Source organism: Eutrigla gurnardus (assembly GCF_963514095.1).
Source record: "Eutrigla gurnardus genome assembly, chromosome: 11".
In the NCBI taxonomy this organism is placed as follows: Eukaryota; Metazoa; Chordata; class Actinopteri; order Perciformes; family Triglidae; genus Eutrigla; species Eutrigla gurnardus.
In genome coordinates this window covers 26,317,098-26,344,795 of record NC_139925.1, presented here as the reverse complement: position 1 = coordinate 26,344,795, position 27,698 = coordinate 26,317,098, and the positions used below count along the sequence as shown (strand labels likewise).

The 27,698-nt window shown below is 43.9% G+C and overlaps 1 protein-coding gene across 1 annotated transcript in view; it reads left to right on the top strand.

Annotated features, from left to right (window-relative positions):
• Positions 1-26,876, top strand: part of shtn1 (shootin 1) — a 35,420-nt gene extending 8,544 nt beyond the window's left edge. The window contains exons 4-16 of the mRNA XM_084021658.1: positions 3,309-3,403; positions 7,233-7,404; positions 7,868-7,938; positions 12,855-12,936; positions 13,037-13,131; positions 13,240-13,386; positions 15,581-15,734; positions 16,418-16,535; positions 17,867-17,949; positions 20,772-20,875; positions 24,882-24,932; positions 25,640-25,754; positions 26,659-26,876. Of these exons, the coding sequence (XP_083877784.1) occupies positions 3,309-3,403; positions 7,233-7,404; positions 7,868-7,938; positions 12,855-12,936; positions 13,037-13,131; positions 13,240-13,386; positions 15,581-15,734; positions 16,418-16,535; positions 17,867-17,949; positions 20,772-20,875; positions 24,882-24,932; positions 25,640-25,754; positions 26,659-26,690 (1,319 nt within the window). The 3' untranslated portion in view covers positions 26,691-26,876. The remainder of the gene's footprint in view (positions 1-3,308; positions 3,404-7,232; positions 7,405-7,867; positions 7,939-12,854; positions 12,937-13,036; positions 13,132-13,239; positions 13,387-15,580; positions 15,735-16,417; positions 16,536-17,866; positions 17,950-20,771; positions 20,876-24,881; positions 24,933-25,639; positions 25,755-26,658) is intronic.
• Positions 26,877-27,698: the final 822 nt, after the last annotated feature.

The window sequence follows — 27,698 nt, the reverse complement described above, 5'->3', positions numbered from 1 at the left end:
GGTGCTGCAGGAACGTGGATATCGGTCGGCGCCGCCGTTCATCAACTTCTTAATTAGGTGTCACTGGGGGAAGGAATTGCCCACAGCAATGGCACTAATGCTTAATTTCTCCCTCGCTCAACCACAATGTTTAATTAGCTAAGTGGTAGGGCATTCTTCTGTGGCGTTCTTCTTCTACGGAGGTATGATTGCAGCTTAAGTTTAAACAACATTACGCTTTGTGATTTGGAATTTTACCTGATTTTTTCCCCCCGACTACCCAGGGTTTGTTGAAGCTGCACTAATCAATATGTTTGATAATGACAATGGATCAAATGACTGTGTTTAATTTGTGTCACTCGGAGAACTCTTTGTTCACCTCAGCTCATAGACCGGATGTCAGAGATGGATGTAGTCAGTGAGACCTTTTTGGCAGTCGCCATCTTGGTTTTTGGTCTTTGCCATTTTGTTTCGGAGGTGGAGCTAGAAAACACCATGAAAGGGTTAATGTTATAAGACGATAAAACACACAAAGTGGTAGAGACCTGTCAATCAGCAGGTAGCCCCGCCCCCTAAAGCATCCCCTGCTTTCTGGTCTGTTGGACTCTAAATGGACCATAAAGTACTAAATGAACATCATGCTGGATTGAAGAAGACTTGAAACTAGAGATTGAAACCATAAACTCATGTTTACCATGTTTACTGAGATAATACATCAAGAGAGAAGTAGGACTATTTTCTGATAGACTTCTATACAATCAGAGAGGGATCGCCCCCTGGTGGTCATTAGAAAGAATACAGGTTTAAGGCCCTTCAGGATTGCTTTCACTTCTCAGAACTGGGGGTAGCCACCTGCCTCAGCTCTGTGAAGCTTTTTAGCCTCTTTCAGCACATTTGTTTTGTTTTTAGGCTCATAAACTTTGCCCTTATTACTGTGTTCCAGCAGCAGCAACTGTTTCAGTGGAACTGTTCTGTCCAGCACCAAATGGACAGACACAGTGAGCAACCAGCTGATACACATTTAGCAGCAAAGAGCCAGATGTTGATCTCAGGAGTGGGTGGAGACCAAAACAGAGCCAAAAGGAGACTGCATATTGAACTTGCTCATCAAGTCATCTGTGTCTGTCGGATGTAGAATAAAATAATAAATATGAAACATTATGAAGTACAATACAAACACAAGCTACAGTGACTCAGTAGGGTTCTCTCTCTGCTCATGGAGAAAGAGCAATATCATTTCACCCTGGCAGACATTTTCCAACAAAACACTCATTTTGGCTTTTGAAAGAAGAGATAACTGCCAATTTAAAAGTTATTGTTTTGAATGTATATTATCTCTGGGCTGTTAAAAAATGAAAATGAACCACCTATGTTAGGTGTTGCTAGGTAGCATGAGATTTTATCATGCTGCAAGATGGGTCACGATAGAGACCCGCTCCTTTAGGTGTCCCCATGGAATTTCACTTCAGAAAACAATATGAACAGTTGTCAAGGGGATGTAAAATTATATTTTGAATTGATATATATATGTGTAATTCATGGTACAAATAAAATGGGGTCAAAACATTAATTGCCTCACAATGTTGACATATTTTTCAAAGGTTCCCTGGGCAACACCGTTGCCTCTGTCGGCCTGCAGAAGATTAGACTAATTAACCATTCAGTCACTGTTCAAATCATCGTCCTTCTCCTCATATCATTTTCTGTTGTGCACAGTACTACAGGAGTTTATCAAAGAATTAAGGCTTCAAAGCAAATGTTTCCAATCACCCCAGGTTAAGTGCAACATCACATGCATCATTCTCAGCAAAGTGCCCACATGCACTCCAAACCATCCTCCATAGTCTTGTGCTCTAAAGTTGTGTGCGTGTATTCAGTCCACGCTGCCAACAGGCTGAATGTGTGCCGTCCTGACTGATGGAAATAAAAAGGTAGGGGAAACGACCTGAATGACAGATACATTGGTAACAACATTTTGTTCACTTCCTTTTGAATTCAAATCATATTGATGTACATAGGTCACTCACCACTGAGGCTACTCAGATGGCAGCCACAATAGCAAGCAGAAATATGTTTCAGTGTCAAGTGTTACAGCACTCTTATCTCAATTAGCAGCGCAATGAAGTGAGAAGGTATGCACCCAGTCATTTAGAGAAACCTAATCACGCTCTTTGTTTCCTTGATAGCATTTCATCACGTTGAATGACCACGCATTGACTTTCAAAGTTTGTATTGACGTGAATGCAGTCATTCAGTAGATTTGTGAAAATTTCATTAACCTGGTCACACCAACAAAGGCCACTGCCTTCTTCTTTGCTGAGGAGCATCAATTGTAAGATGAGCACGCATCATTTCTTTGTGTCTGTGTATTGTTTGCCACATGACCAACAGATAGATAGATTTTCATCTGTTCATTTCTTGTTGAATTTCTTATGTCTCAACTCCCCACCAACCTGGTACTTCACTTACTGGGTTATCTTTGGTGGAACAGGCTCCTAATGATCTCAAGTACATAGTTTCCCTCTGAAAAGTATATGTGAAACATGATATTGGAACAAAACTGACATTGCATTTTTTTCTGCAGTTTGTATAAAGCAAGATAAAAGCATACAGTCATAACCCCTAGATTGTAGGTCTAGGTCTATACACAATTTACTGCTCTAGAAAATAATGTCTTCATGAAGCAGGCTAACGAGAAGGTCTGATTCTAGAGGGGTCAGGTGGGTTCAGGCCCCTCCCACTCTGGACAGTAGACCAGGACCTTGGTTCCTCCCTCGGATAGAGAGGGTAAAGCGAGTACTGAGGAAGCTCCGAGGTCAAGGTGAGGGCTGAGATCCTCAAGACACCTTCAACTGGGGTCTCTCCAAGACCACCTGATATAGCCGGTCTATGGAGAAATGATCTGCTGGGGAGAGGCTCCTCCCACTGGGGAGAGGCTCCTCCCACTCAGAGTAAATACATCTAGTAGTTCATCATGAAAGTGTGGCTGGTGTGACCTCGACTGGAGCTCATTGTACTGGATTAGTCATGGACATGAGAAAATAGTTGTATTATGAACATCACACACCCTGTGCACGTCACAATTTTGATGCTGAAACAATATTTTCTGCAGCTCTATAATTTGCCTTTTTTATAATGAAGATGAACTATATATTAAAGTCTTTTCCGTCCTCCTCATCCAACAGCTGAGCAACATCAGGAGCTCCACAGCTGCTTGAATTTGATCACCTGGTTCATCATCTACGCAGGCCGACACGCTAAGTTTGAAAATAGCAGCAGCGTGGTGACGTCACCGTTTTCTTTGTCTTGAATTCTATTGTCTTTCTCAGTTTCTCAGATGGTCATTGAAGAGGTCGGTGCCATTCAGCAGAACCTGGAGATTGAGAGGACATGCAGAGAAAGTGCTGAAGCACTGGCCTCCAAGGTGAGCCTCTACTGCTCCAGCACACTGAACCAGCGGGTCCACTGCTATACATCTGTGTAACCTTATAATGCCTAAGGAAGCCTCCATTCAAGTGCCTTAAAACATGCTCACAAACAAGATAAACGTATCAATAAATGAAAGAGACGGGAGGAATAATGTAATCAGAACTGTTGATGTACAATACTTCATGAATGCAACAGCAACAAATCAGCTATGTATGACACTCAGTCAGTGTATTCCAGTAACTGTCACTTTGACATGTTCAATTTGGACGTTGCAATCAAAAGCACTCTGTGGTCCTCCGGTTGTGCTGCTGTCCCCACATGTTAGGGTCGAAAATTGCATTGGATTCTTTTGATTCAGAGCACACTTTTTTTTGGAGTCCTTGCTAAAATGTGACTTGTGATTGAGAGTGGGGGAGCTGGCACATAGTGATTTTGCAGCCCACTGGTGTTGAGCTTATCACTGTAATCATTTCTCATTCAATTTCTGGACAAAAGCCCTCCCAGTCCACCTGGTTGGACCAGATTTTGGGCAGTGGGAGGCTGAGGGAGAATTACGGTGAAGGTCGACTTTTAGGCCTTTTTTTTCTCTTTCTTGTTGCCCCTCAGCCTTCAGTCCTTCTTTTTGCTTTGGGTGGTTTGTCATCGTTGTCTTACAGGCGTGGCGAGATGTGTACCGCCACACATGACCACACGGTGTCTGGGTAAGTCCACTCTGATGTTGATTAATGAGACTACTAACCATCGACACTCCCGTCACTCAACCGTCCACATTGTCACTGTTTAACGCAACTCATTTTACATATGGAGAGGGTAAAGAGTATTCCAAACCAACGAATACCAAATGACAGTAGGGTTTTCATTATTCCACTATTCAGCTTTTCTTCAGTGTTGAATCTCCTTTGATTCTGTCGTTTCTTATTTGCATTGTAGCAACAAGGTTGGAATGTGAATGTTCGTCCTGTGGTGCTGCTGCTCGCGGCTCTCTGGAGAAATGCTCATCCAAACAACTCAACACGGAGCTTCCTTTGGTCCTTATCGATACACCTGACATGATGTAGTGGTGTGAATTATTGATTTGGACATAACTGGCTGTAGATTAGCGGATTTTGGAGAAGACTCAGACCAACACCAGAAAACCAGTTGTACTCCATGTAATTGTACACTGTGGATGCGAATATGCAGGTTTGGAAGTTTGCAAAGTGAATATTTCTCAACTGGTGACACAATCAAATGTGATGAATTCCTATTGTCTTGAAATGTGGGAGAGAGATTATTTCATGTCCCATTTCTTCTCCTCCTGACTTGAGAGAAACGTATCGGCTGTCTGCTGGACCGCGTCGACACAAGGCAGCAATAAACTAGCCCACTGCTGCTCCGACGGCAGGAGTTCATCTATTTGTTCTTAAGGATATAGCGGCTAAAAGCTTGCTCCGCGGCGGTCTAAGTGACCGCTCTCTTTCAAGCTTTATTTGATGTCTTTGGGTTTCTTCCGCACGCTGCTTCCTTCCTCCTCTTCCTCGATATAAAACAGTGTCCATAATGAGACACTCCCCGTGGCTGCCTCACTAATACAGCAGCATAGTGTACTCACGCTGGGGTCCTTGATCAGCCACATCCCAGAATATATCCATACGTCAACTACTCACTTACGTTAGTTAAAACAACACATTAGTCGTCCATAAATCCAAGTGCTGGGAATAGAATAAGGTTGGACATAAGTGACATTACCTTTTTGAACAGTGTTACAGCGATGTTGTAAAGTCACAGCTCGTGTACTCTGAGGATGTTCACATCAGTTTATTCCTCATTTACATTTAAATCAAACCCAAAATACAAAGGAGGTGTTCCCAGAGGAGGACAGACAAAGTGAACTAAATGTAATTTCTCTGTAGCTGTAATGATGGTAATTTTGCATACAAAGTATTCCTACTCTGAAAGTTCAGAGCAATTCCTTAACTCCTCAACATTTTGAATTAAAAAGAAAACTGGAGGGAGTTAGCAATTTCCCAGCGGTGGAATCCGAATGTTTTTGTGCTGATGTGTGATCAGAGGTCGAGTGAAGGGGCTGGTGACTCCTGCAAAGCGCTAGCCTGATGCTACAGTATGTCAGCCTTGTCATTTTATAGGAATTGTAGATTATTATCAAAAGAATGTGATTCCACGTTGTGTGTTGTTGATTGCATTTTAGAAAAAAAATAATCTGTAGTGTGAAGGTCATCATCAAAAGATGGAATTGCTGCAATCTGCTCCCACCAGGATGCCATTAATAAATGTTTCTGTTAGGGCTCGCCTTTTTTTATCTCCCTTCCTTTGTCTCCTCTCCCGGCACTTTTCTTCCTCCTGACGACATCTAGAAACATGCATAATTGGCACGCACCTCCTCCCCGTAGGCTTCATTCATGTTTTACTCAGCAGTGGTCTGCTTATGGCCGTTCCCCATGATTGAACTCCTAGAAATGGATCGGCCATTGTGGCAGTTTAGCGTCTATCTGTCACGCAGAACTGATCAATTTGCAAATCATTTCAAAGCAAATGCCGCATAAGAAAACGTGTTAGAAGTGATAATCACGCAGGAAAACACGATGCATGGAAATGCAAAATGCAAATACACATCGCATCAGGAAAACTGTGATTACGTCTAACAGGAGAGACGTTCACTGCTTGTGCTCCTCCGCCGCTGTCGACGCTTTCACACCTTATCATTGCTTTCGCATGCGTCCTGCCATTATGACTGATTGCAGGGCCGAAGAAAAGAGGAAATCAACAACATCTCATCTGCTCCGTCTGTCGCTCTGCTACCTTATTTCTCTTCTGCCTGTTTTCCATGAGCTTAATACAAAGCACGCTTGTCACTCTATGCTGATTTGAGAAATGAAGGTGTTGTAAGATGCTGTCACTTTTTCTTGGATTCATGTCATCTTTTAGGGAATGCGTGCTGCATATTCCATAAGTTGTGCATTCAAGGGTTGTTCACGTTGCTGCACAAGGTAATGCCGTTAGTGTATTCAGTGAAACCATTTCCCCTCCACTGTTATTGTCACGGCTGTGTTGTTGGACGACTGTAGCTACTGAGGAGCCAATTATCTGTGAAATTATTTTCCATTCAATCTTTGAAAAGTTGAGCATTGCTACTTATTTGCTTGATCGAGGTAGAACAGAAGAAGGTAATGTTTTCATGTGATGCATCGTGTAAATATGTCCAGGCATCCTTCTTGTTCCTATAGCGTCATTTCAACATTCAGAATTTCAAGACAATATAAATACTAGATGTTAGAATCTTTGTGTGAAATCCCCGCTGGAAATCTAACTAGCAGTATCAAGCCAACGCTAAAGTCCCTTAAACTTGCATTCTCTATTCCCCATATTTAAAGTGTGAAACCGTCTGGATCCTCTCACCCTTTACAAAAACATCTGGTTGAGTTCCATTTTTCTAGATCTAACATTACATACAAACGGTTTTGCTCACGTTAAGGCAAACCAGAATGTTGTTCATTTGGTAAATGGTATTTCTGTAGCACTTTTCTGGTCTTCTCGACCGCTCAAGGCACTTTACACTCCATTCAGTCTTCACATGTCTTCAGGGGAGGTTTGGGGTTCAGTGTCTTGCCCAAGGACACTTCGGCATACGGACTGGAGGATCGACTTCCTCTACCTCTGAGCCACAGCCGCCTAATTTGGTTGCCACTTCCTGTCAGTCTTTAAAAAACAAACATGACAGTATCATCCGCAAACATTGGGGTTTCAACATCCTGGCAAGTGGCAGGTTACGTATGCAGCATTAACAATCACGTGTGAAAATCCTTTCATTTTTCTCATTGTTGTAGTTGAAGCGTCAGAACCGTTCGTTGAAGAGGAAGAGCATGATGCTGCTGCCCCTCCTCAGCCCAGAGACCATCATTGAGATCAACCTTGATGATGATGATGAGGAGGAGGAGGAGGAGAGTGAAGAGCTATATGCAGCCAGCGAGGTGCCTCCTCAGTGTCAGACCATCTCAGGTACAAGATGTCTCCACATCCTCTATGTGGGATTAATGATCATTCTTGCCGGGTACAGCCCCGAGGTTTCACTGTCATGGCCTGTGATCATTCACCAGACCCTGTGTAATTAACCTGCTAAATACTTCTTTCTGATGCTAATCAATTACAGGCACTGCAGGTGTAAAGCACATCAATGGGTTACATATGTAATACTGTTCTTCGATTTGAACTATTTTCTAATTAGTTCAACATGAATGGTTAAATGTACAAATGATGTTGGTTTGTCTTATCTACAGGATAAGTGATAGGCGGTGGATGGATGGTTTCCATCTTGTATTGTATTTCTATTAAATAAGCAAACATAACCAAACAATAACCCCAGTGAGACACAAACAAGTATCAAGGGAACCATAATGCAAATACACCCAATATGAGAAACGCCTATTGGTGTTTAACGTGGCTTTGATTGTCTATGTTTCAGAGCTGGAGAACCATCAGACGGTCACTGATCTGGAGGCAGTGAAGGAACAACTGAGGGAAAACAGGGAAGAAGTAGGATTTCGATTTTTCTTTTGTTTTGCATAATTTTATTCTCCCAAATAGTTGAGAATGTTTTAGTAAAAGAATGCATCCCCTTTCCTTTGCTGCTGTTTTTAGTCGTGCACCTGTCCCCAGCTAAGTGTCAGTGTTGTGCACACCTTGTTTTTCTTTTTTTAACTCAGCCAGCAGCAACGTTCAGATTGATTGCAATTATTGCTGGAAAATTTGACAACAGAGGCAAGACAATATCTCTGTGCAGCTGCAGGTTTGTACTGCCAAGGTGACAGTTTTTTGAGGTTTTTGCATCAACAGTGAATTAATCAACCTTTTTGTGCTGCTTTAACTGGCAAGATCTGGCTCTGTTTACATGATTTTTGTCACAGAACAGGTAGGAGAGGAGAAATGATGTGTTGTTCTGCCATAAGGAGTTAATTAACACTAAGCCTTGCATTTATATGAGCTTCTAAAAGGCCACTTGTTGTCCTCTTGTTTCGCCAACCGGCTCTGCGTTGGTAGATAAATAGATGCAGAGAGAAACTAAACCAAAATACTCTTCTTCCTCCTCACACTTCCTTCTTGTCCAATCAGTAGGACAAACCGTCACAAATTTGTCTGCACTTCACTGGCAGATGGTTGTGAGAGCCCCACTAATGTATGACAGTTTCAGCCCTAGTGGAGCTGGGTTGCATTTTGGATGCTTTATAAAAGACCACACCAGTGTCCATAACCCATTCACTACAAGTCATGCAAACTTTGCACAAGTGCTAGCCATTTACAAAGAATATCTGGATATAATTATACATTCTTTGTGGGTTTTTTCATCCCCTGCAGGCAGCCGTTGGTTCTCATTGATTTCTACCACATAAAAAGTACACATCATAATTTGGTAGCACTTCAAATCAAGCAGGTTTCAAGTTACTTGCAAGGTAATTAATATTTTCTTTTTAAAACTAAGATTAAGTAATATTATGGGAGAAAAATTCATTTTAAATTAAAGGATGCCTGCAGGGTTGAAAAACAACCATTCATTTAAAGTCCCAGTCGGTAAATCCGGCGGATGGAGGGCACTCTCACGCTCCTCCCCCACAACCCCTCGACTTCGTGCCCTTTGAAATCCCTTAAGCCTCGGTTATGCTTCCACGTAGTGATCACGCAACGGCCACGCAGTTGCTTGGAGACCGTGATGGTTCTGCGTTGGGTTTACGTGTCGAAATGCAATTCAATGCCACACCAGTAAAGGGCGCTATGTTTTTTGTAAAGACTGACCGACCAACCAAGACTCTTGACGTATATCGTCGTTAGCCTCGTTATAGCCTATTTGTTTACCTTCCGGCTTTAAACATCCACAATTTTTCAGTGTTTTATTTCTTTGTGCAAAAGCGACAAGGTGCAAACAATAAAACGAGGTGAAAACAATAAAAGTAGCCTTTTAAAAGTTTAAATGGCGGTGTTTATGAGTGGAAACCAGAAAAGCGGTCTCCAGCGGATGTAGTTAGCGGACCAATCACAGCCAATGCCGCTGCGTTGGTGTTGCTTCGCCTCGACGCGCGTCTAGGATTTTTGGGAGGTGCACGTCAGGCCCTTGCGTTGGACGTAAGGGGGGTCCGCAAGGACGTAAGGGGTCCGCAAGCCCCCTTGCGTTGTGTCGACGCAGAAGCATAACTTGGGCTTTAGATCACGCCACCTTTGAAACATGGTTCCGATGTAAACTCTGGTTTTATCACGGGCACCGTCGCCATCTTTCTTTTTTTCCTTCTTTTCCACCAGTGTTTTCTTTTCCTTGGTTGTTTTGGACCTCCTCGTTTCGGTTTTTAACCGAGGAATTAGAAACTTGTTACTACTTCCCTCCGCCTCCCCCCGTGATAGTGGTACGACCCGAGGGGGGAGGGGCTCTGTGTGTGCACGAACACAGCCCTGCGTGTCGATTTTTTGCAAAACAAACAACAGGCTCTACACGTAGAGGCGTGCTTTTTTTTTTTTTACTAAAACCGATGATTTATGTTGTTTTATCGGAGCGTAGTGTCGGCTTCAGTGAATATGATCAAACAAATGTTGCCGACTGGGACTTTAAAAGAGAGTTATGGAGGGTTCACATCAAACGCAAACTCTCTCCTGTGTCTGTGGTCCCCCAGAGGTCTAGATAGTAGCTCACATTAGTCCAGAGACCAGACCAGACTATGTGGAGAAACCAAAGACTGTCTGTGGTCCCCCAGAGGTCTAGATAGTAGCTCACATTAGTCCAGAGACCAGACCTGACTATGTGGAGAAACCAGAGACTGTCTGTGGTCCCCCAGAGGTCTAGATAGTAGCTCACATTAGTCCAGAGACCAGACCAGACTATGTGGAGAAACCAGAGACTGTCTGTGGTCCAAACAACAAGGTCTCTGCTGTATTTATGTCTCGATGACCTTATTTGGAGTGTTGATGGAGCAGCTACAATGTTAGCATAGCCTAGCACCCATCAAGCAGACTCCATTCAGAAAACAAGCATTTTAAAAGTAGTTAGCTTGATGTCTTGCAGACAGACTTAACAAAGCATGACGTCACACTTTTTACTGATCACCATCATTATGGAGTTATTTTAGTATAATTTGTACCTGCTTATCGTAATTAAATCAAAGCTAAATAGTTTAATCTGGGTTCCCCCAACTGTCGTAAGCCAGCCCACATGGGTCTAACTAGATCCAGTGTATCCAGCTTGGTGAAATCCACCGAGCACCTCTGGATGATGTCATGAACCCAGGATGGTGTTTGGTTTCCTGGTGGATCTGGGACTTCAACATGTAGAAAGCAGCAATAGTGTGTTGGGGTTGTAGCAGGAGCAGATTTGGTTATCAACAGTTAATTATTAATATCAATATGGTTATCGGTATTAATAATTATATTTAATATATTATCATGATATAATCATGAATAAACGGGGCACCACCCTGGGATCAGGGAAAAGATAACCTAAAACTGTATTCAGTCTCAATATAAAGGTTTTATACTCACATGCCAATCATCGTGATCATTGGCATGGAAGCATAAAAACAATCTAACAATTAAGAAGGGCGTGAAATTCAAGCACTAGCCTTCACAACCTGCTGTTATCCAGTGACATATACACAACAAGCACAAGAGACCGCTAGTTATAATATAATAAGATTTATTAAAATCAGTAATAATGATCACAATCAATAACACTGCAATTAACAAAGCCTTATTACCTAACTACCTAACACACAAAGCTAAGCTTAAACAAAGGGAGATACACACGTGGAGTGTGTGCGTATGTGTGTGCGTGCGTGTGTGTGCGCGTGTGTGTCGAGAGAGAGAGAGAGGGAGAGATGGCTATGTGCGGCCACCAGATGGAGCTATTCCTCGCAGCGTTCAGGGGCGGAGCCACTGACGTCCGATGGAGTAGCGAGAGAGAGAGAGAGAGAGAGAGAGAGAGAGAGAGATAGCCGTATGTAGCCACCAGATGTAGCTATGTCCCTAGCGTCCGCCGGGAACAGCTGGCTTAGGACACGTGTGTGCGGCGTGTATGTGTGTTAGCGGGACACAAACAAAGAGAGAGAGAATGCGCGAGCGATATTCTGAGTCTCAGAAGCCGTGCCGCTATCACACGGGCTCGCGTGAATGAACTGGCGTTTATTCCGCGAGACCGGTCTTTTAACTGATAGTAGAGGCTTTCTGAGCTCGCGAATATGGCGGAGGTTAGTCGAAAACACTGTTACAGAAATCAACCCAGCTGCGTGGGTACACGATCAGCATTCACATACAGCAGCACATGAACAAACGGACTCGGCGGTCCGCGATCAGAACTTAAAACACATTAACAAGAATTACAAGCATGTCCTACACTATCGAATCTCTGCTTCTGCCCAGACAAATAGCCTCTTACTTTTGTCGATGTGAGATGCGTCGATGTGAGGGTTTCGTCCCGTGCGGTGATGGCGTTCCTTGACGCCGGCAACGGACGGTAGTTCGTGGGCGCTCGTTCAGCGCCAGATCCAATTGGTTGAAGAAAACCGTTAGTTATTCTTCCTTCTGCAGGGAAATGATGAACAATCGCGGGGCTCGGCGATTTAGTCAGCTGATTTCAGACAAAGACGGGTCGAGTTATCCGTTCTGCTGGCAGCTGGGACGAAGAAAGTTTTTCTTCTTACCGCGGGGAACGGGAGAGTCGCGCTGTCGCGGTGGTCTCCTCGGGATCCAAAATGATAAACAAAAGAAAAATAAAACGAGTAGAGAAAAAGAGGGGAAAACAGTCTGTTGCTCGTCCAGCGAGTTTGGGGGAAAAGACTGCGGCCTAGGACAAAGGAAAACGCTGCAGACGTAATCTTCACCTCCTGGTGTAACGCAAGTTACTTTGGAGAGAGGAAGTTTTTCTGGTGGCCGCGGGATTTATAGCTCACGGCTGGTCCGGGGGACCCCCTGGAGTCCCATGCAGTTGTCAGCCAATAGGGCCCCAGTTGTGTGACGTCAGATCTCACGACCAGGTGGAGGTGACACTAAAATGGTGGTTGTAGTTTTTTATCTCCTTTGTCTCTTTGTCTGGCCGCATTGTGTAGGCTTTGTAGGCCGCATTGTGTAGTCCTAACGGTTAGGTCCCAACAAGTGGTTGTTGGTATCTACATGGTGGAAAGCCCCGCCTCCCTTCCAGCGCGTCTATCATGAGTGCCATGAATAAACACTAATGATCCTGTCATCAAACTCATGTGATACGAGGCAAAAATTGGGTTTGTGTTTAGTGTGAACACAACATTAAATGTCTCTTTTTGGTCCAGTTGCTCCATGATTTAGTAAAGTCATGCTCAATAATTGACTGTAGATGGTATATGCAAAAATCTTCTGTGTCGTCTCCACTTTAACAATGATGGTGATTATTATAAACCAGACATTGTGTTTTTTTTTTATATTTTGTCCATGTTTTTTGTTTGCAGCTGCTGAAAGAGAAACATGATAACAGTGTTTTAATTGCTGAGACGGAGCAGCAAAACACACTCCTGGGCAAATATAACAGAGGTTAGTGGGGGTGATGTAGAAACGATCACTAATGAAACTAAGCATGAGGTCCTATTTGCTTATAGATATTACATAGACTACATACTAATACTTTGTCCAGTGTCTCAGTTTGCTGTAGAGGAATATGAGGCCTTACAGGACGCCTTGGACCTTGAGCGGGACCTGAGGAAGGAAGCAGAGATCTTTGCCAGAGCAGTGAGTGTGTTTCCAGTAGCCCTCCATGTTCCTCTTTTCACAGTGCCTTTTTGTCCCTTGCAACAACGTGTATATACATATGCATTTCCCTTGTGGTCCTCTCTTCAGATGGTGGTAGAGCAAACGAAGCTGAAGAGACAGAGTCAGATCCTGATACAGAGCTCCTCCCCCAATCAAGCTCTACAGGAAGCCCTGAACCAGGTCACCAGGCTGACCCAGGACCTGGAGGCACAGAGGCTGGAGCATCAGCATCAGGTCTGTGTAGACAACCCCTGCACAAACTACACTCATTCATGGATGCAGCATCACAATGTAGGTGGGTTAGATGGAGATGGAAGAACGGTGAATACAACACACTCAGTTAAATTTGTTTTCTATACGTCCACTTATGACAGAAGTTATCTGGAGACACTTCTCATCAAGAAGTCTGGACTCTATAATTTACAGAGACCCAACTTTCCCCCATGAGCAAGACATGGACCAATAGTGGCAAGAAAACACTGCCTTTAAAGGCTAGACCTTGGACAGAATCAGAATCCGGGTGGAGAGAGTTGTTTTGGCAATGACGTTCGGATTGAGTAAAGCTAGGCTATGCTAACACTGTAACAGCTCCGTAAACACTGAAAATAACGCAGTCTCGGCATTAATACACCAGCGACCCTGTTGTCTTTGCATTGACTTTATATGTAATTTGATGGTGCAAATAAACGCCCCTTTAGTCACATTAATTCAATGGAATGTAGAAAAGAACGACAGTCATAGTCGTGGATAATCATAACTGTGGTTGCCTGAAGATCTGATGTGTAACATGACAAACCAACATCATTTGTACATTTAGCCATTCATGTTGAACTAATTAGAAAATAGTTCAAATCGAAGAACAGTATTACATATGTAACCCATTGATGTGCTTTACACCTGCAGTGCCTGTAATTGATGTGCATCAGAAAGAAGTATTTAGCAGGTTAATTACACAGGGTCTGGTGAATGATCACAGGCCATGACAGTGAAACCTCGGGGCTGTACCCGGCAAGAATGATCATTAAAAGCAACAGTGTGGCCTTCAGCTTCCTCCCTCCTCCTCTGGCACTGATGGAAAACAATTAGAGCTGAGTGGGATCACTGATCTCTGCTGGTGCCAGGGTGGAGGTGAGCCATACCCTTCATTACCCTCAAGCACTAGTTAGGAACGGGGTCCGGGAGCCCACGACTGGATGTCAACCGGCTGCTGCCCGATACTACTTATCTGAAATCCTCAGCAGCTGCAGCCGCCAACATCTCCGGAAGAAAATAAAAGATTTAGCTTATCATTCTCTGTGAACGTTTATCAGAATGTTTTATTTTTCAGTAAATAAGAATGTTTTAAGAAATGTTTCTTAAGTATTTGCAATATTAATATTTTATATAATTTTAACTTAGGTTAATTGATGACTCTAAATTGCCCGTAGGTGTGAATGTGAGTGTGAATGGTTGTCTGTCTCTACATGTCAGCCCTGTGATAGACTGGTTACCTGTCTGTCTCTACATGTCTCCCTGTGATAGACCGGTTACCTGTCTGTCTCTACATGTCAGCCCTGTGATAGACTGGTTACCTGTCTGTCTCTACATGTCTCCCTGTGATAGACCGGTTACCTGTCTGTCTCTACATGTCAGCCCTGTGATAGACTGGTTACCTGTCTGTCTCTACATGTCTCCCTGTGATAGGCTGGTTACCTGTCTGTCTCTACATGTCTCCCTGTGATAGACTGGTTACCTGTCTGTCTCTACATGTCAGCCCTGTGATAGACTGGTTACCTGTCTGTCTCTACATGTCTCCCTGTGATAGACTGGTTACCTGTCTGTCTCTACATGTCTCCCTGTGATAGACTGGTTACCTGTCTGTCTCCACATGTCAGCCCTGTGATAGACTGGTTACCTGTCTGTCTCTACATGTCAGCCCTGTGATAGACTGGTTACCTGTCTGTCTCTACATGTCGGCCCTGTGATAGACTGGTTACCTGTCTGTCTCTACATGTCGGCCCTGCGATAGACTGGTTACCTGTCTGTCTCTACATGTCTCCCTGTGATAGACTGGTTACCTGTCTGTCTCTACATGTCTCCCTGTGATAGACTGGTTACCTGTCTGTCTCTACATGTCAGCCCTGTGATAGACTGGTTACCTGTCTGTCTCTACATGTCAGCCCTGTGATAGACTGGTTACCTGTCTGTCTCTACATGTCAGCCCTGTGATAGACTGGCTACCTGTGCAGGGTGTACCCTGCCTTCGCCCAATGACAGCTGGGATCGGCTCCAGCCCCCCCGCAACCCTGAATACAGGATCAGTGGTAGACAATGGATGGATGGATGGATGGATGGATGGATGGATCAACAGTAAGCTAGTTGAGTATGAAAAGCGATCAGGCCCTGTGTGGTAAATGATGCGTTGTGTGTTGTGTTCACACACTGACAGATGAAGGAGATGGAGAACAGGCTGCAGAGCTGTGAGGCTCAGAGGGAGCTGACGGCACTGAGGCGTAAACTGGAGCTCGTGGAGGAGGAGAAGACGGGGTACAGCGAAAAATGCTCCAAGGCTGAAGTGGAGGTCAAGGATCTGCGTTCTACAGGTGAAGACTGTAGAAGAAATTGTGTTACCTTACATTTCTTATTTGTATCCCATATAATGTTCCTTTCTCTCGGGAACATCAAATGTCCTGCTGAGCTGTATTCATTGTATGTAACCCTTGCCATGTTGATGAAAAGACCCTTTGATCTGTCCCCCTTCCTGGACCGTCTCCGAAACACCTTCATCTCACATACTTGATCAAGGCCTTCATGAATGGCCCCTGTTGTGACACTATGTAGAAAGAACCCAGCTGTTCCGAGGGAAGTCACACCTTTATGTTGTCTCAGGAAGTCTCTTCCTTTTGGGAGAGATGCGTATTGAATCTATGTAAATCCACTGTTTAGACCTGCCCCTTTGGTTCTGTGTATAAAGTTATCCCTCACCTCACATATTTTAGAATGGACTGTGTGGCAACGCGACATTGTCTTTTCTCCACTGTCAGTGATTAAACCTCATTTGAACCAGCCACAGAATTGGACCTGAAGAGTTTTCTTCCACAAGACATTGTTGGAGCCGTTAGGACAGGACACAATGCGGGGCAGGAATATTATACATGGTGTCTCTGCTGCCACAAGTTGTATTTACAGTAGACTTTGAGATTCTGGAGGACCATGGGTTGTTCTTTTCGGTTTCCTTTTCTGCCCTTTCTGTTTTCACTGTAACTGGATGTGTTTCATTGGACAGTCGAGGAGCTCCAGAAGAAGCTGCAGGCCGCTACCAACCCACCCCCAGCTCCAGCACCAGCACCTCCACCTCCCCCACCACCTCCTCCAGGCCCCGCTCCGGCCTCCAACCCACTCAGGTTTGATCCCACACAGTATGCTCCGCCTTTTTACTTTGATCAATTACATTCGCCAGGAAACAATTTCACTCCCGACTTTTGTTTGCTTTAAGATTGGACCTTCACTCAGGAGACCGCTGTTCATGTCCGTTAGGAAACCACTTGCATTGTGTAAAAATCCCACACAAGTAATGTAAGTTACGTATGTAACCTACATGTGTAACTGCTAGGATGGGGGCAGCGCAGTTTAACTGAGAAAACAAAAGAATGTACCAAAAAAGATTTATTTTCTTTTTCAGGTAACTCAGGTATTCTCTTCAGCCAAACAAAGTCCACAACACTTCGCAAATAGTCTTCAACATAAAATGTCAGTTTCCCATAAGTAGTTCCTTGAATCAAAACCACATTCCTGTATCAGCAGGGTTGATTCTTCGATGTCAGCTCCTTCCAGCCATGTGCTCCCCTCGCCTCTGCTCCCCTGGTCTCCCTTCTGTTAGATTCAGAAGCCCTGATTCTATGAGGTGGTGTAGGCACCTACACCTGTCTGAGTGGTGAGGCATTCTGGGAAATGTAATATTGTGATGTGGCAGCCAATCCTGAATGGGAATGTAGCGCCTCTCTACCACATGTGCCAATGTGATGCCACACATCCCTCTCCCTGACATCCTCTGCGTTTCCATGGCGCTGTCCAGGCCTGTGAAAGACAGAGTTCAAAGTTTGGAGACATAAGAACCAGATAGTTACCCACATCACTAGAGAGAACCTCCTTCCTAGCAGGTAGTATTTGAGTACTTCCCAGTCCCATAAATTACTATTGAGGGTCATGAGGACCAATTTTGAACACAAGGCCCTTTTCAGATTACCAAACACTTCCTGTGTCCAGGGTCCATTTCATCATCTGTAAGTGTTTCTTCATGGTCAGCTCTCTGAGAGGGGCATCCACCAAAATCAGGGATGAACCGTCTGTAATAATGTGCCAGGCCCAAAAAGTCTGAAATCTATTCAATTCATATTTATTTATAGTGTCATATCACAACAGAAGTCATCTCAGGACACTTAACACATTGAGCAGGACTAGAATACGCTCATGACTTCCAGAGTGAATACGATTTCAAAGTCCCAACATCACCCAGGAACAAGCGTTAAAGCGACAGTGGCGAGAAAAAGCTGCCTTAATAGGCTTCACCTGCTTCTTGGTCAACAGTCATATATGATACAAACAAGGGGTGCATTTCATTTGCACAGTCTAGAAGGAAAATACAGGGACCACCAATTCAAAATGCCAGTAAGCACTTTTAGGATACCTGCCGAAATAACAACCAGTTGATCCTCATTTGTCCCTCTATCTGTAGTTCACTGTTGTCATTGATCCGAAAGAGAAGAAACATCAGTGCTGATATCCCACTGGTGGTCCAGGACTCGACCAAGACTCCAGGTACACATCAAACATCCAGAAAGTGTGCATTATATGATGCAGTTCTTTCTTTGTCTTGTTGAAGTATAATGCATCATATTAATATAATATATGCAGTTAAAGTGTGAACTGTGAAGCTGGTGGCCAAACAAACAGGGCAGTGTTTCACTTCAGCTAGTGGGTCCATACAGTCTAAACTTGCAGACTTCGTCCTCCCTGCTGACTGCTTAGCGAGGAGGATGGCTCTGGGAGACGGAGCTTCATTTGAGGCTCAGATTTGGTTGGTGAAGACCCAGTGCAGTCATATAGGCTGGTGGTGGTGACATCCTGTTTCTGAAAAGTGAAGCTGTGGCTGAAGTGTCTTAAACTTGCATTCTCTATATTGGCCACCAGGAGGCGACTCCTCTGGTTGTAAAAAGAAGTCTGATTGTATAGAAGTCTATGAGAAAATGGCCCTACTTCTCTCTTGCTGTATTATCTCAGTAAACATTGTAAACATGACTACAACACTAGTTCCTCATGTTTTCAACCCGCCTACAGGGGGCAGCACCCACTGAGACTACAGACCAGTGGTGGGACCCACTGAGACTACAGACCTGTTACAGACTAGTGGTGGGACCCACTGAGACTACAGACCTGTTACAGACCAGTGGTGGGACCCACTGAGACTACAGACCTGTTACAGACCAGTGGTGGGACCCACTGAGACTACAGACCTGTTACAGACCAGTGGTGGACCCACTGAGACTACAGACTACAGACCTGTTACAGACCAGTGGTGGGACCCACTGAGACTCCTTTTAGAATAAAAATGTCGCTCTGCGCTCTGTCCAAAATCCGCTGCCGCTGGTCAGTCTGCATCAGTGGGAGTGGCCTGTGGAGCTGTGCATTGTGGGAATGTTGTCCATCCTCATGCACCAAAAAGTCACTGTCTGCCTTTTCCTGGTCAAGAAGGCACCTACATGTATTTTACATTTGGACTAAATAGATGACCGACTTTCAATTCACATTCATGTTTCCACCAGTGAAGTATCCTTTAAGGAATCAGCACCAGCAAGGTAAGTGTTAAAAAATACACTTACAGTTACTTTTTTCAGGACAAACACATACAACATGACAAATACAAAGAAACAACAATCATGCTTTTCAACCTGTTTTGTAAACAGTCATTTTGAACATGATAGTGGTATTGAGTAAGAAATGGAAGAAAGAATGAAGTCAAAGGAGAAAGAAGAAATTCAAGAATGAGTAAAGGTGCTGAAGGTCTTTGCCTGGTGATACAGCGACGAAGACGTGTCCTATTCTTCTTCGACATGTGGACTGGAGGACAAGCGTGTGAATATGTGTGAATGTTAGTTAGATCCTGATGAGCAGGTGGAACCACTTTGAGTGGCCAGAAAAACTAGAAGAGAGCTCTACAAAGGCCGGCCCATGTACCCTTTCTCAGGGGAGACATCAACACGTATAATGTATTTACGCAATATCTGTTCAAGATTTGTTTATATCTCTATATAGCAATCAATCAATGTGTGTTGATTATTATTGACGTTCACATGGAAATGGCCTCCTTTAGGATGCAGATAATCAGTTTAATTGACTTTTGCATTTGGCCTTTTGTATTGAATGTGATGACAGTGAATGAAATGCTGTTTTAATTTACATGTTCTGTCACTCCTGCTTCAAACATCTTGCATATCTCTTCTTTCTCCATGTGATGCATGTTCATTTGGTATTTGATTCTCTTTGGGGCTGCTATTTGTCATGCATGTCAGCGGAGGGGAACCAGTGTCCAATCCTATTTTTGCCGTTCGGATTTGATCCTTTTCGCCCTTTCCTTTGCAAGTCGAAGTGACTTTTGTATAGAAGGACAAATGCTGAAGCAAGTGATGCATTCGAAATTCCAACTCAAATCTCCATCGTTAGCCTATTAGGTCAACCTGATGAATTCTTCAATTTGGGCAAACAACAGGGAAACCTTGACTTGTCGGAGCAGGTAGATCATCCATGTTGACTGAACAGGCTGTACTGTGTCCTCATCTTGCTTAATGAATACACGAGGCCTGAATTGTTTGCCTCACACAGGGATATTTGTTGGAATTCCATGCAGGGATGAATAGGTGGCCCCCAAGGATCTTCTACTCTGACACCTGAATAATAGTCTCTTTCTGAGCACTTCAGAGGAAAATATTTGACTATTACTTTTACACAAAATCGTGTTTTTGTGATATTTTAATGACATGCCATTAAATGCTTGATGTTAGAAAATGTAATATTCACATTTCTTGCCGTAATGGGCTGCTTTATTGCAGAGTTATATGTTTTGTTCCCATCTTTTGTGGACATGATAAACCCTCTTATCATCACGGATATTTGGATGGAAATTGCTGACTAGTGTTTGTGTGTTTCAACAGTGAGTGGAAATTAATTCCAAGATCATTTTGGTAACCTCCCACTCTACAAAGGCTCTACACTCTGAAGGTGTACTCTGAATATTAACGGCCACAGCAATGATTGTTAATTGTTCTACAGCCGAATCCACCCTAAAACAGGATCCACAGAAGCACAGTTAGGTCAAAATTCATGGCAAAATAATTAAGAGGGAAACGCTGAAGAACAAAGACTTCATTGATTGGTCCTCGGGGCCTTGTGCCATTTTCAAGTTTGTACATCTAAACAACCTGTATTTTAAGTGCAGTGCTAATGATGCTTCGTACCTCTCTAAATAATTTAAACTCACATTTGTTCTTGGCACTGTTCCCCACTGAGACTGTTCAGTGTCAATGAAGCTGTTAAATACGACACGTTCAAAAAATGTGTCTCTCTTGCTTGTGTGTCTCGTCCAGAAGTGGATGTACGGCAGCAGGCGGTGGAGGAAATGATGCACAGGATCAAGAAAGGCATTCAACTCCGACCCGTCAGCCAGTCACCGACTAGATCCAGGAGACAGGTACCTTCAATAACGGGTGTATTACCCTGCCACTCTCAAAGCCAGTCTATCAAAGCTTTTAACCTCAAGTTTGATGCCAGTGAACTGTCGGTCATGGCTGATGCTACTTTACTCCTACGTGCTGTAACAAATCAAATAAGTAGAATCTGTCGGCACCTGGAGCAGATGATATATGGGAAGCATTCTGGTTTCTGTTTGTAGCCTTAGCAGTATTGACCAATCACATTGGAGCAGGCTTTGGTTGAGCGCAGGTCAATAGTCCATGTGGAGAGGAAAAGAGTTGGAACGCATTGTCCAAGTTACTCAGAAAAAGTGACGTAAAGCCAATTATTAGAACTGAATCCACTTTATTGGAATAACAATAACTAACTTGACAGGATGAATCAACAGTCAGTGAAACGGAGGGATGATGGAGAAGACATTGAATGTGATAAACGTTCTGAAATTGTGGTTGGATGTAAGTAATACTTGAAAGAAGCATGGAAATGGAAAGCTCACACATGTTAGATACAGCATGGATACTACCACGCTGTCCAGACTTAGGGGAATGTGGTTGGGTCAGACCACTTTGGATCAAGGTATTGGTCCATTTAAGGAATCGGTCCAAGGTCCAAATGGGTGACCAAATATCAAACATACCCAACTGTGCATTTTCTGTTTACATTGTTATAGACGTATAGCATAGTTACTGACTGTCAAGTTATTGTAAGATACTAAAAGGAACTGTAAGAGTGTGTGAGTGCAATGAACAGCATATTACAAATGTATGCTCAGTAGAATAAGTGGGCTCTCCTGTATGACTGTGTAGTAAGACTGTGTTTTCCTTCATTTCTTCATTGTTAATTGACTCACTTACTGGAGTCTATCTCCATGATTGTACCAAGGCTTAAAAGGTTAAAAACAAACAACAACAGAAAACAATCGGCATAAGTGAAAACACTAAAGCCTCTCAAACCTGATAGTATGTTCATATTACATATACAATAAATCAGCAACTTTTTAACTGATTTTCTGCATATTCTGTGATAAGAGCAGCAGTTAGTTTTTAATGGTTTTACAAAACACAAAGCCTGGCTGATGACCTGCCCCTGTTTATCCAATCCTGTAGAAGTGAATTCACCATAGAGAAGCTAAGTCCCGCCCCATCCGGTGTCCCCCATGGGACCTTATTTATGAATAAATACACTATATTGCCAAAAGTATTCACTCACCCATCCAAATAATATAAATCAGGTGTTCAATCACTTCCATGGCCACAGGTGTATAAAAGCAGCACCTCGGCAAGCAGACTGTTTCTACAAACGTGTGAAAGAATGGGTCGCTCTCAGGAGCTCAGTGAATTCCAGCGTGGTACTGTGATAGGATGCCACCTGTGCAACAAGTCCAGTCATGAAATGTCCTCACTCCTAAATATTCCAGTCAACTGTTAGTGGGATTAGAACAAAGTGGAAGCGATTAGGAACGACAGCAACTCAACAAGAAGTGGTAGACCACGTAAAATGATGGAGCGAGGTCAGCGGATGCTGAGGCACATAGTGCACAGAGGTCACCAACTTCCTGCAGAGTCAATCACTACAGACCTCCAAACTTCATGTGGCCTTCAGATTAGCACAAGAACAGCGTAGAGAGCTTCATGGAATGGGTTTCCATGGCGATCAGCTGCATCCAAGCCATACATCAGCAAGTGCAATGCAAAGCGTTGGATGCAGTGGGGTAAAGCACGCCACCACTGGACTCTAGAGCAGTGGAGACGTTCTCTGGAGGGACCAATCACGCTTCTCCATCTGGTAATCTGATGGACGAGTCTGGGTTTGGCGGTTGCCAGGACAACGGTACTTGTCTGACTGCATTGTGCCACGTGTAAAGTTTGGTGGAGGGGGATTATGGTGTGGGGGTGTTCTTCAGGAGCTGGGCTTGGCCCCTTAGTTCCAGTGAAAGGAACTCTGAATGCTTCAGCATACCAAGAGATGTTGGACAATTCCATGCTCCCAACTTTGTGGAACAGTTTGGGGATGACCCCTTCCTGTTCCAACATGACTGTGCACCAGTGAACAAAGCAAGGTCCATGAAGACATGGAGGAGAGAGTTTGGTGTGGATGAACTAGACTGGCCTGCACAGAGTCCTGACTTCAACCCGATAGAACACCTTTGGGATGAATTAGAGTGGAGACTGAGAGCCAGGCCTTCCCTCCAACATCAGTGTGTGACCTCACAAATACACTTCTGGAAGAATGGTCAAAAAGTCCCATAAACACACTCCTAAACCTTGTGGAAAGCCTTCCAGAAGAGTTGAAGCTGTTATAGCTGCAAAGGGTGGACCGACGTCATATTAAACCCTATGGATTCAGAATGGGATGTCACTTAAGCTCATATGGGAGTCAAGGCAGGTGAGCAAATACTTTTGGAAACATAGTGTTTGTCCCATAGTCAATGAGAGACAAATCCTTTTTTAATCTTGTTTGAATTATTCCACATATGATGTTTTGTCAATTTAGAACCTTTCAAGTCTATGCTCTCAGAGTGTCATAGGTTTGTCGTATCATTTAGTTTAGTGTGAAACCACTCCATGAACTACATCTCTGGTCTCACACAACGTGCGACAAACGTGTAATTCATGATACAATTAAAACAGAATCAAAACATTTGTCTCTCACCGTACTGTACATATTTTTTTCTGAAATAAGGTCCCATGGGGGTCCACAGGACTGTCTATGTAGCACTCATGCCCAGATTTGTGAGATCTGAGCCAACGCAGATTTTCCTCTGATCTGATTTCATCAGCGACTTTAAAAACTGCCAGCAAGCAGAAAATCAGGGCTAAAGTTGTGTAGTGTAAACTAGATGTTACATTCACAAAGAGAAGAAGAATTTGGACGGACAAAGACGAGAACGATGGCGTATTAGGGCCACTGTAGGAAAAAAAACCACACAGAGCCAAGAGAAGGGGGGCAATATTCAGAGAAAAAAGTCGCAGATCTGCAACTTTATAAAGTAGCTAATTTTGCTACTTTATTATGTTGGTCATAGAGGACGGAAACAAGTTGCATAACAGGATGTTTGCCATTGCTATGACAACAATAGCAGCTACAGCTAGCATCTTAGCCCGACCACCCGATCAATAAACACCCATAAGACGACAATTTGGCCCATTTAAATAAAACCAACAATAACCATCACCTTAGGACCTTAACGAGGCGTTGTCACATGTTGTGATGTCATAATTAGAAAGATAAATGCTACATTCATGGGAAGTTAGCCAGCATAAACGGCGGTTGTTAACATTGTAATAAAGTAGCAAATCTACAACTTTATAAAGTGGCAAATTTGCTACTTTATGAACTCACAATTTTTTTTCTCTGGTCCGTTTTTTTTCCCCACAGTGGTCCTAATATGCCGTCGTGACGAGTCTGCCACCTGCAGAAAGCTGGCAGAGACGTCCAGCAGAATCTCACCGTGAACACTAAACACTGATGAATGAACACATGAACTAGAGTCATTACAGGAAATGCATGGGTGTGATTTTTGTCCTGATTGTGACAAACATATACTGTGGTTTTGTTGAAATCACCAACCTAAAGCACATGGTACATTGTTGAGCCTATATTGTTGGGTGCTCTTCAAGCCATCAGTGTGTGGAATTGTCTAAGAGCTGCTTGTTTTGATAAAACATGACTACTTATGCCATGAAATATGGCCAAGACATCTTTCAGTCTGCATGTTCCTCCACCACAACAACGCTGCCAAATTAGATAGCATTAGGACCTGCTCTACAATGTAATTACAAATAATGATGATGGGAAAATTGACGCAACTCAAAATGATTGCGTGTTTACATGTTTGCGTCTTGTAGAAAGCCTACGTCGTCCCGCTCGCCTACAGTGTCTCATCTCTGTGGTAAGAGGTGCAGTTTAGCCCCTAAGTGCTGAATGAGGAAAAATAAGTATAATGTGTCAGACTGCTGTTTGTTTACCAAACCCATCTTTTCCTCTTATTTTCCTTTTATCAGATGGAGAGGCTGCCCTCTAATTCTGCCATTCAGGAGCTCAAAGGCATCATGGTAATGGGACTGGGGAAACAATCCACGGTCCTCACAAGCGGGTTGAACTTTCCCTGTTCATGCAACGGGAATGTCTGCTTTGCTGGACCTGCGACTGTTCACACAAGATTTTAGATTCAAAAATCATATTCAACAAAGGGTTGGAAAAGTGATCAGATATTTTATTATCATGTTGCAACAACATTTAAGGAGAGGCAGTCAATATTTACACATACAATATGAAGAATGAAATGAGACACCCCCCAACAAGGAGGTTCTGATGTGGAGACCCCAGACAGCTGCTCTCTGCTTCTCCTTCCTGGCTGCTTCTTCTCTGCTAGTGTCCTTGTCACTACTTGGAGCATGATGCAGAACCTGCAGTTTGGTCAGGAACATGAACCCCAGCAGGCTGCTGGTAGCAAGGACACTAGCAGAACCAGAACCGAACCAGTCAGGAAGGAGAAGCAAAGAGCAGCTGTCTGGGGTCTCAGAACCTCCTTGTTGGGGGTTTTCTTGCTTTTGCCTACATTGTTCCTGTTGTCCCAAAACAGCTGAAACTGATCCACAATCAGTTGAGCTACCTAGATGAACAGATCAATACCCCTGAAGTTCAACTAACTTGGTGTTATACTGTGTTACCTTCATTTCTTTCTTAAGTGTACTTTAAGAGATTCATTCATTGTTACTTTCCAGCTCTGTTGTTAACCGTTTTTGTTGAAACTGTCAAGGCCGATTTCAGCAGAACGCCGACGTATCCGAAGGCAGCGTCGACAGACGGGGACGAGCAGCTGCAGAGGATCCTGCTGAGACGGCGAGGAGCACTGGAGTCCCAACACAACGGCCGTGAGTCTTTCATGAGTCAACCAAGTCTTTCTTTATCCTGTCCAGTCCTGTTTAGTCCATCATGAGTACCTGGCCATATCTGTTGACATCATCAACAGCAGCCAAAGGTGTTGTCATGGTGATTTAGTGGATTGTTTGTCACTGCTTTCAGAGCTTTTTGGCTTCAGCAACAAAACAAACAAAACGTGGTTCAGACTCCACGATCATATCATCCTGATTCTATCCAGACAGTGTGGGCTCAGATAACCATAATGACAACCCATGGTTTACACCACATAGTGTGTCATAGTAGAGGACAACCTACGTCTCACAACGTCTCAACAGTGTTATCTCTTTTGTTCCGGCATGGACGTCACTTTGACCAATAGGAGCACAGATCGATCTGTAAACATCTGTGAACGATGGTGAAAAGAAAGAGTAACGATGTTGTTGTAAGATGGAGGAAATCTTTATGTAACGATGGCGTTTCCTCACGAAAAAAGCTGGAGAGAAACAGCAGAGTAGCGATGACATCACACACGGGGTGAAAAACGAGCAGCCATGATTGGTCGAGGGCCGACGTGTAGTGTGTCTTTATGACTCTATAATCAGCTGATCTGCTAGAGTCACCATCATACCGACACTGATATCATAGAGTCTGACCCAGTTTGATGAAATCACATACACACTCATTCAGGACCACGAGGAATGATTTTCTGCTCCAGAAAGAAAAAAATACAATGCTATAGAATATAAATAAAATGGCGGATAATGACTCATACAACTATGTTTCAAAGGAATTGAAACATGATAACTAAATGATGTGTAGTGAGATCTAGAACTGATTCATCATTTCAGTAAACAGAATCTCAGCATGGACATTCTTACCTGCTGCAGTCTGAGAAGTGTCTGTCTGTCCGTGCAGGGGTCCGTCCCGTCCCCTCCCCCGCTGTGTGAAGGGAGCCCACCCACATACCCAACCCTGGACGTGGGGGACGGGTGATGCAAAATCAACGTCCAGCATTCCATTCCAGCTGTGCCTGTGCGATGCATGTCATTGTTTCAGACTGTACGGCGAGGAGGCAGGGAGGCATGGATGAAACTCCCAGCGGTGGTGTGGTTTGTGAATAAAGACACAGGTTACACCTGAACTAAGAGCACGAGTGTGTCAGTGATTTACATTTAGGCCGTTTGGTTTCAGTGAAATGAACGACATCAGCTCAGGGTTCATTCAGCTCATTTTCCAACACTGAAGGTGTTCATTGTTTGAGGAGCGTTCAGCAGCCTTGAGCAGAGTCTGACTCTGAACGCCTCTGTCTAGACCAGTTCAACATTTGCGTGGGAAATGATTTCATTTGGAGAAAATGACGATGATGAGTTTATTTGTCTTCACAGTCCTTGTAGTCGTGTGGGGGGAATTGTAAGGAAATAATGAGTGAAGAGCAAGACTGCAAACCAAATATTGAAGTCCAGAAATGCATCACCAGCTGGTTTGTAACCATGTTAAAGTGTCCTCGGGTGGATCTGGCCTTTGAGCCTCAGTCAGAGGTGTGAGACAGGTATGGAGCCGACCATCAGCTATGCCCCTCATTACAATGACGGTACTGGTCATTGGTCATGGGGAAGCTGCCCCCCCCCCCCCCCCCCCCCCCTCTTCCTTGACACCTGGCCAGATTTCCCAGACTCCCCCTGGTGTGAGGGAGGATTGAAACGTGAGCGCTGTGAACTGTGGCCGATGTCCGTCACCTATTATGTGCTGTTGATTGAAGCTTCGGCTTCGTTAAGCACTGAGCTGCAATTTCCAGCTCCCAGTCGGCCCTGACAGAGTGCGGAGGAAATGTCATTGTGGCTCTTCTCTAAGCTGATTCATCGGCAGCAGGCTTCAAAGACGACATGCTATTCAACGCTCGCTCCAGGAAGTCACACTCTCATTTTATTGACACAGTTTCCTGAATGCTTAAGCAC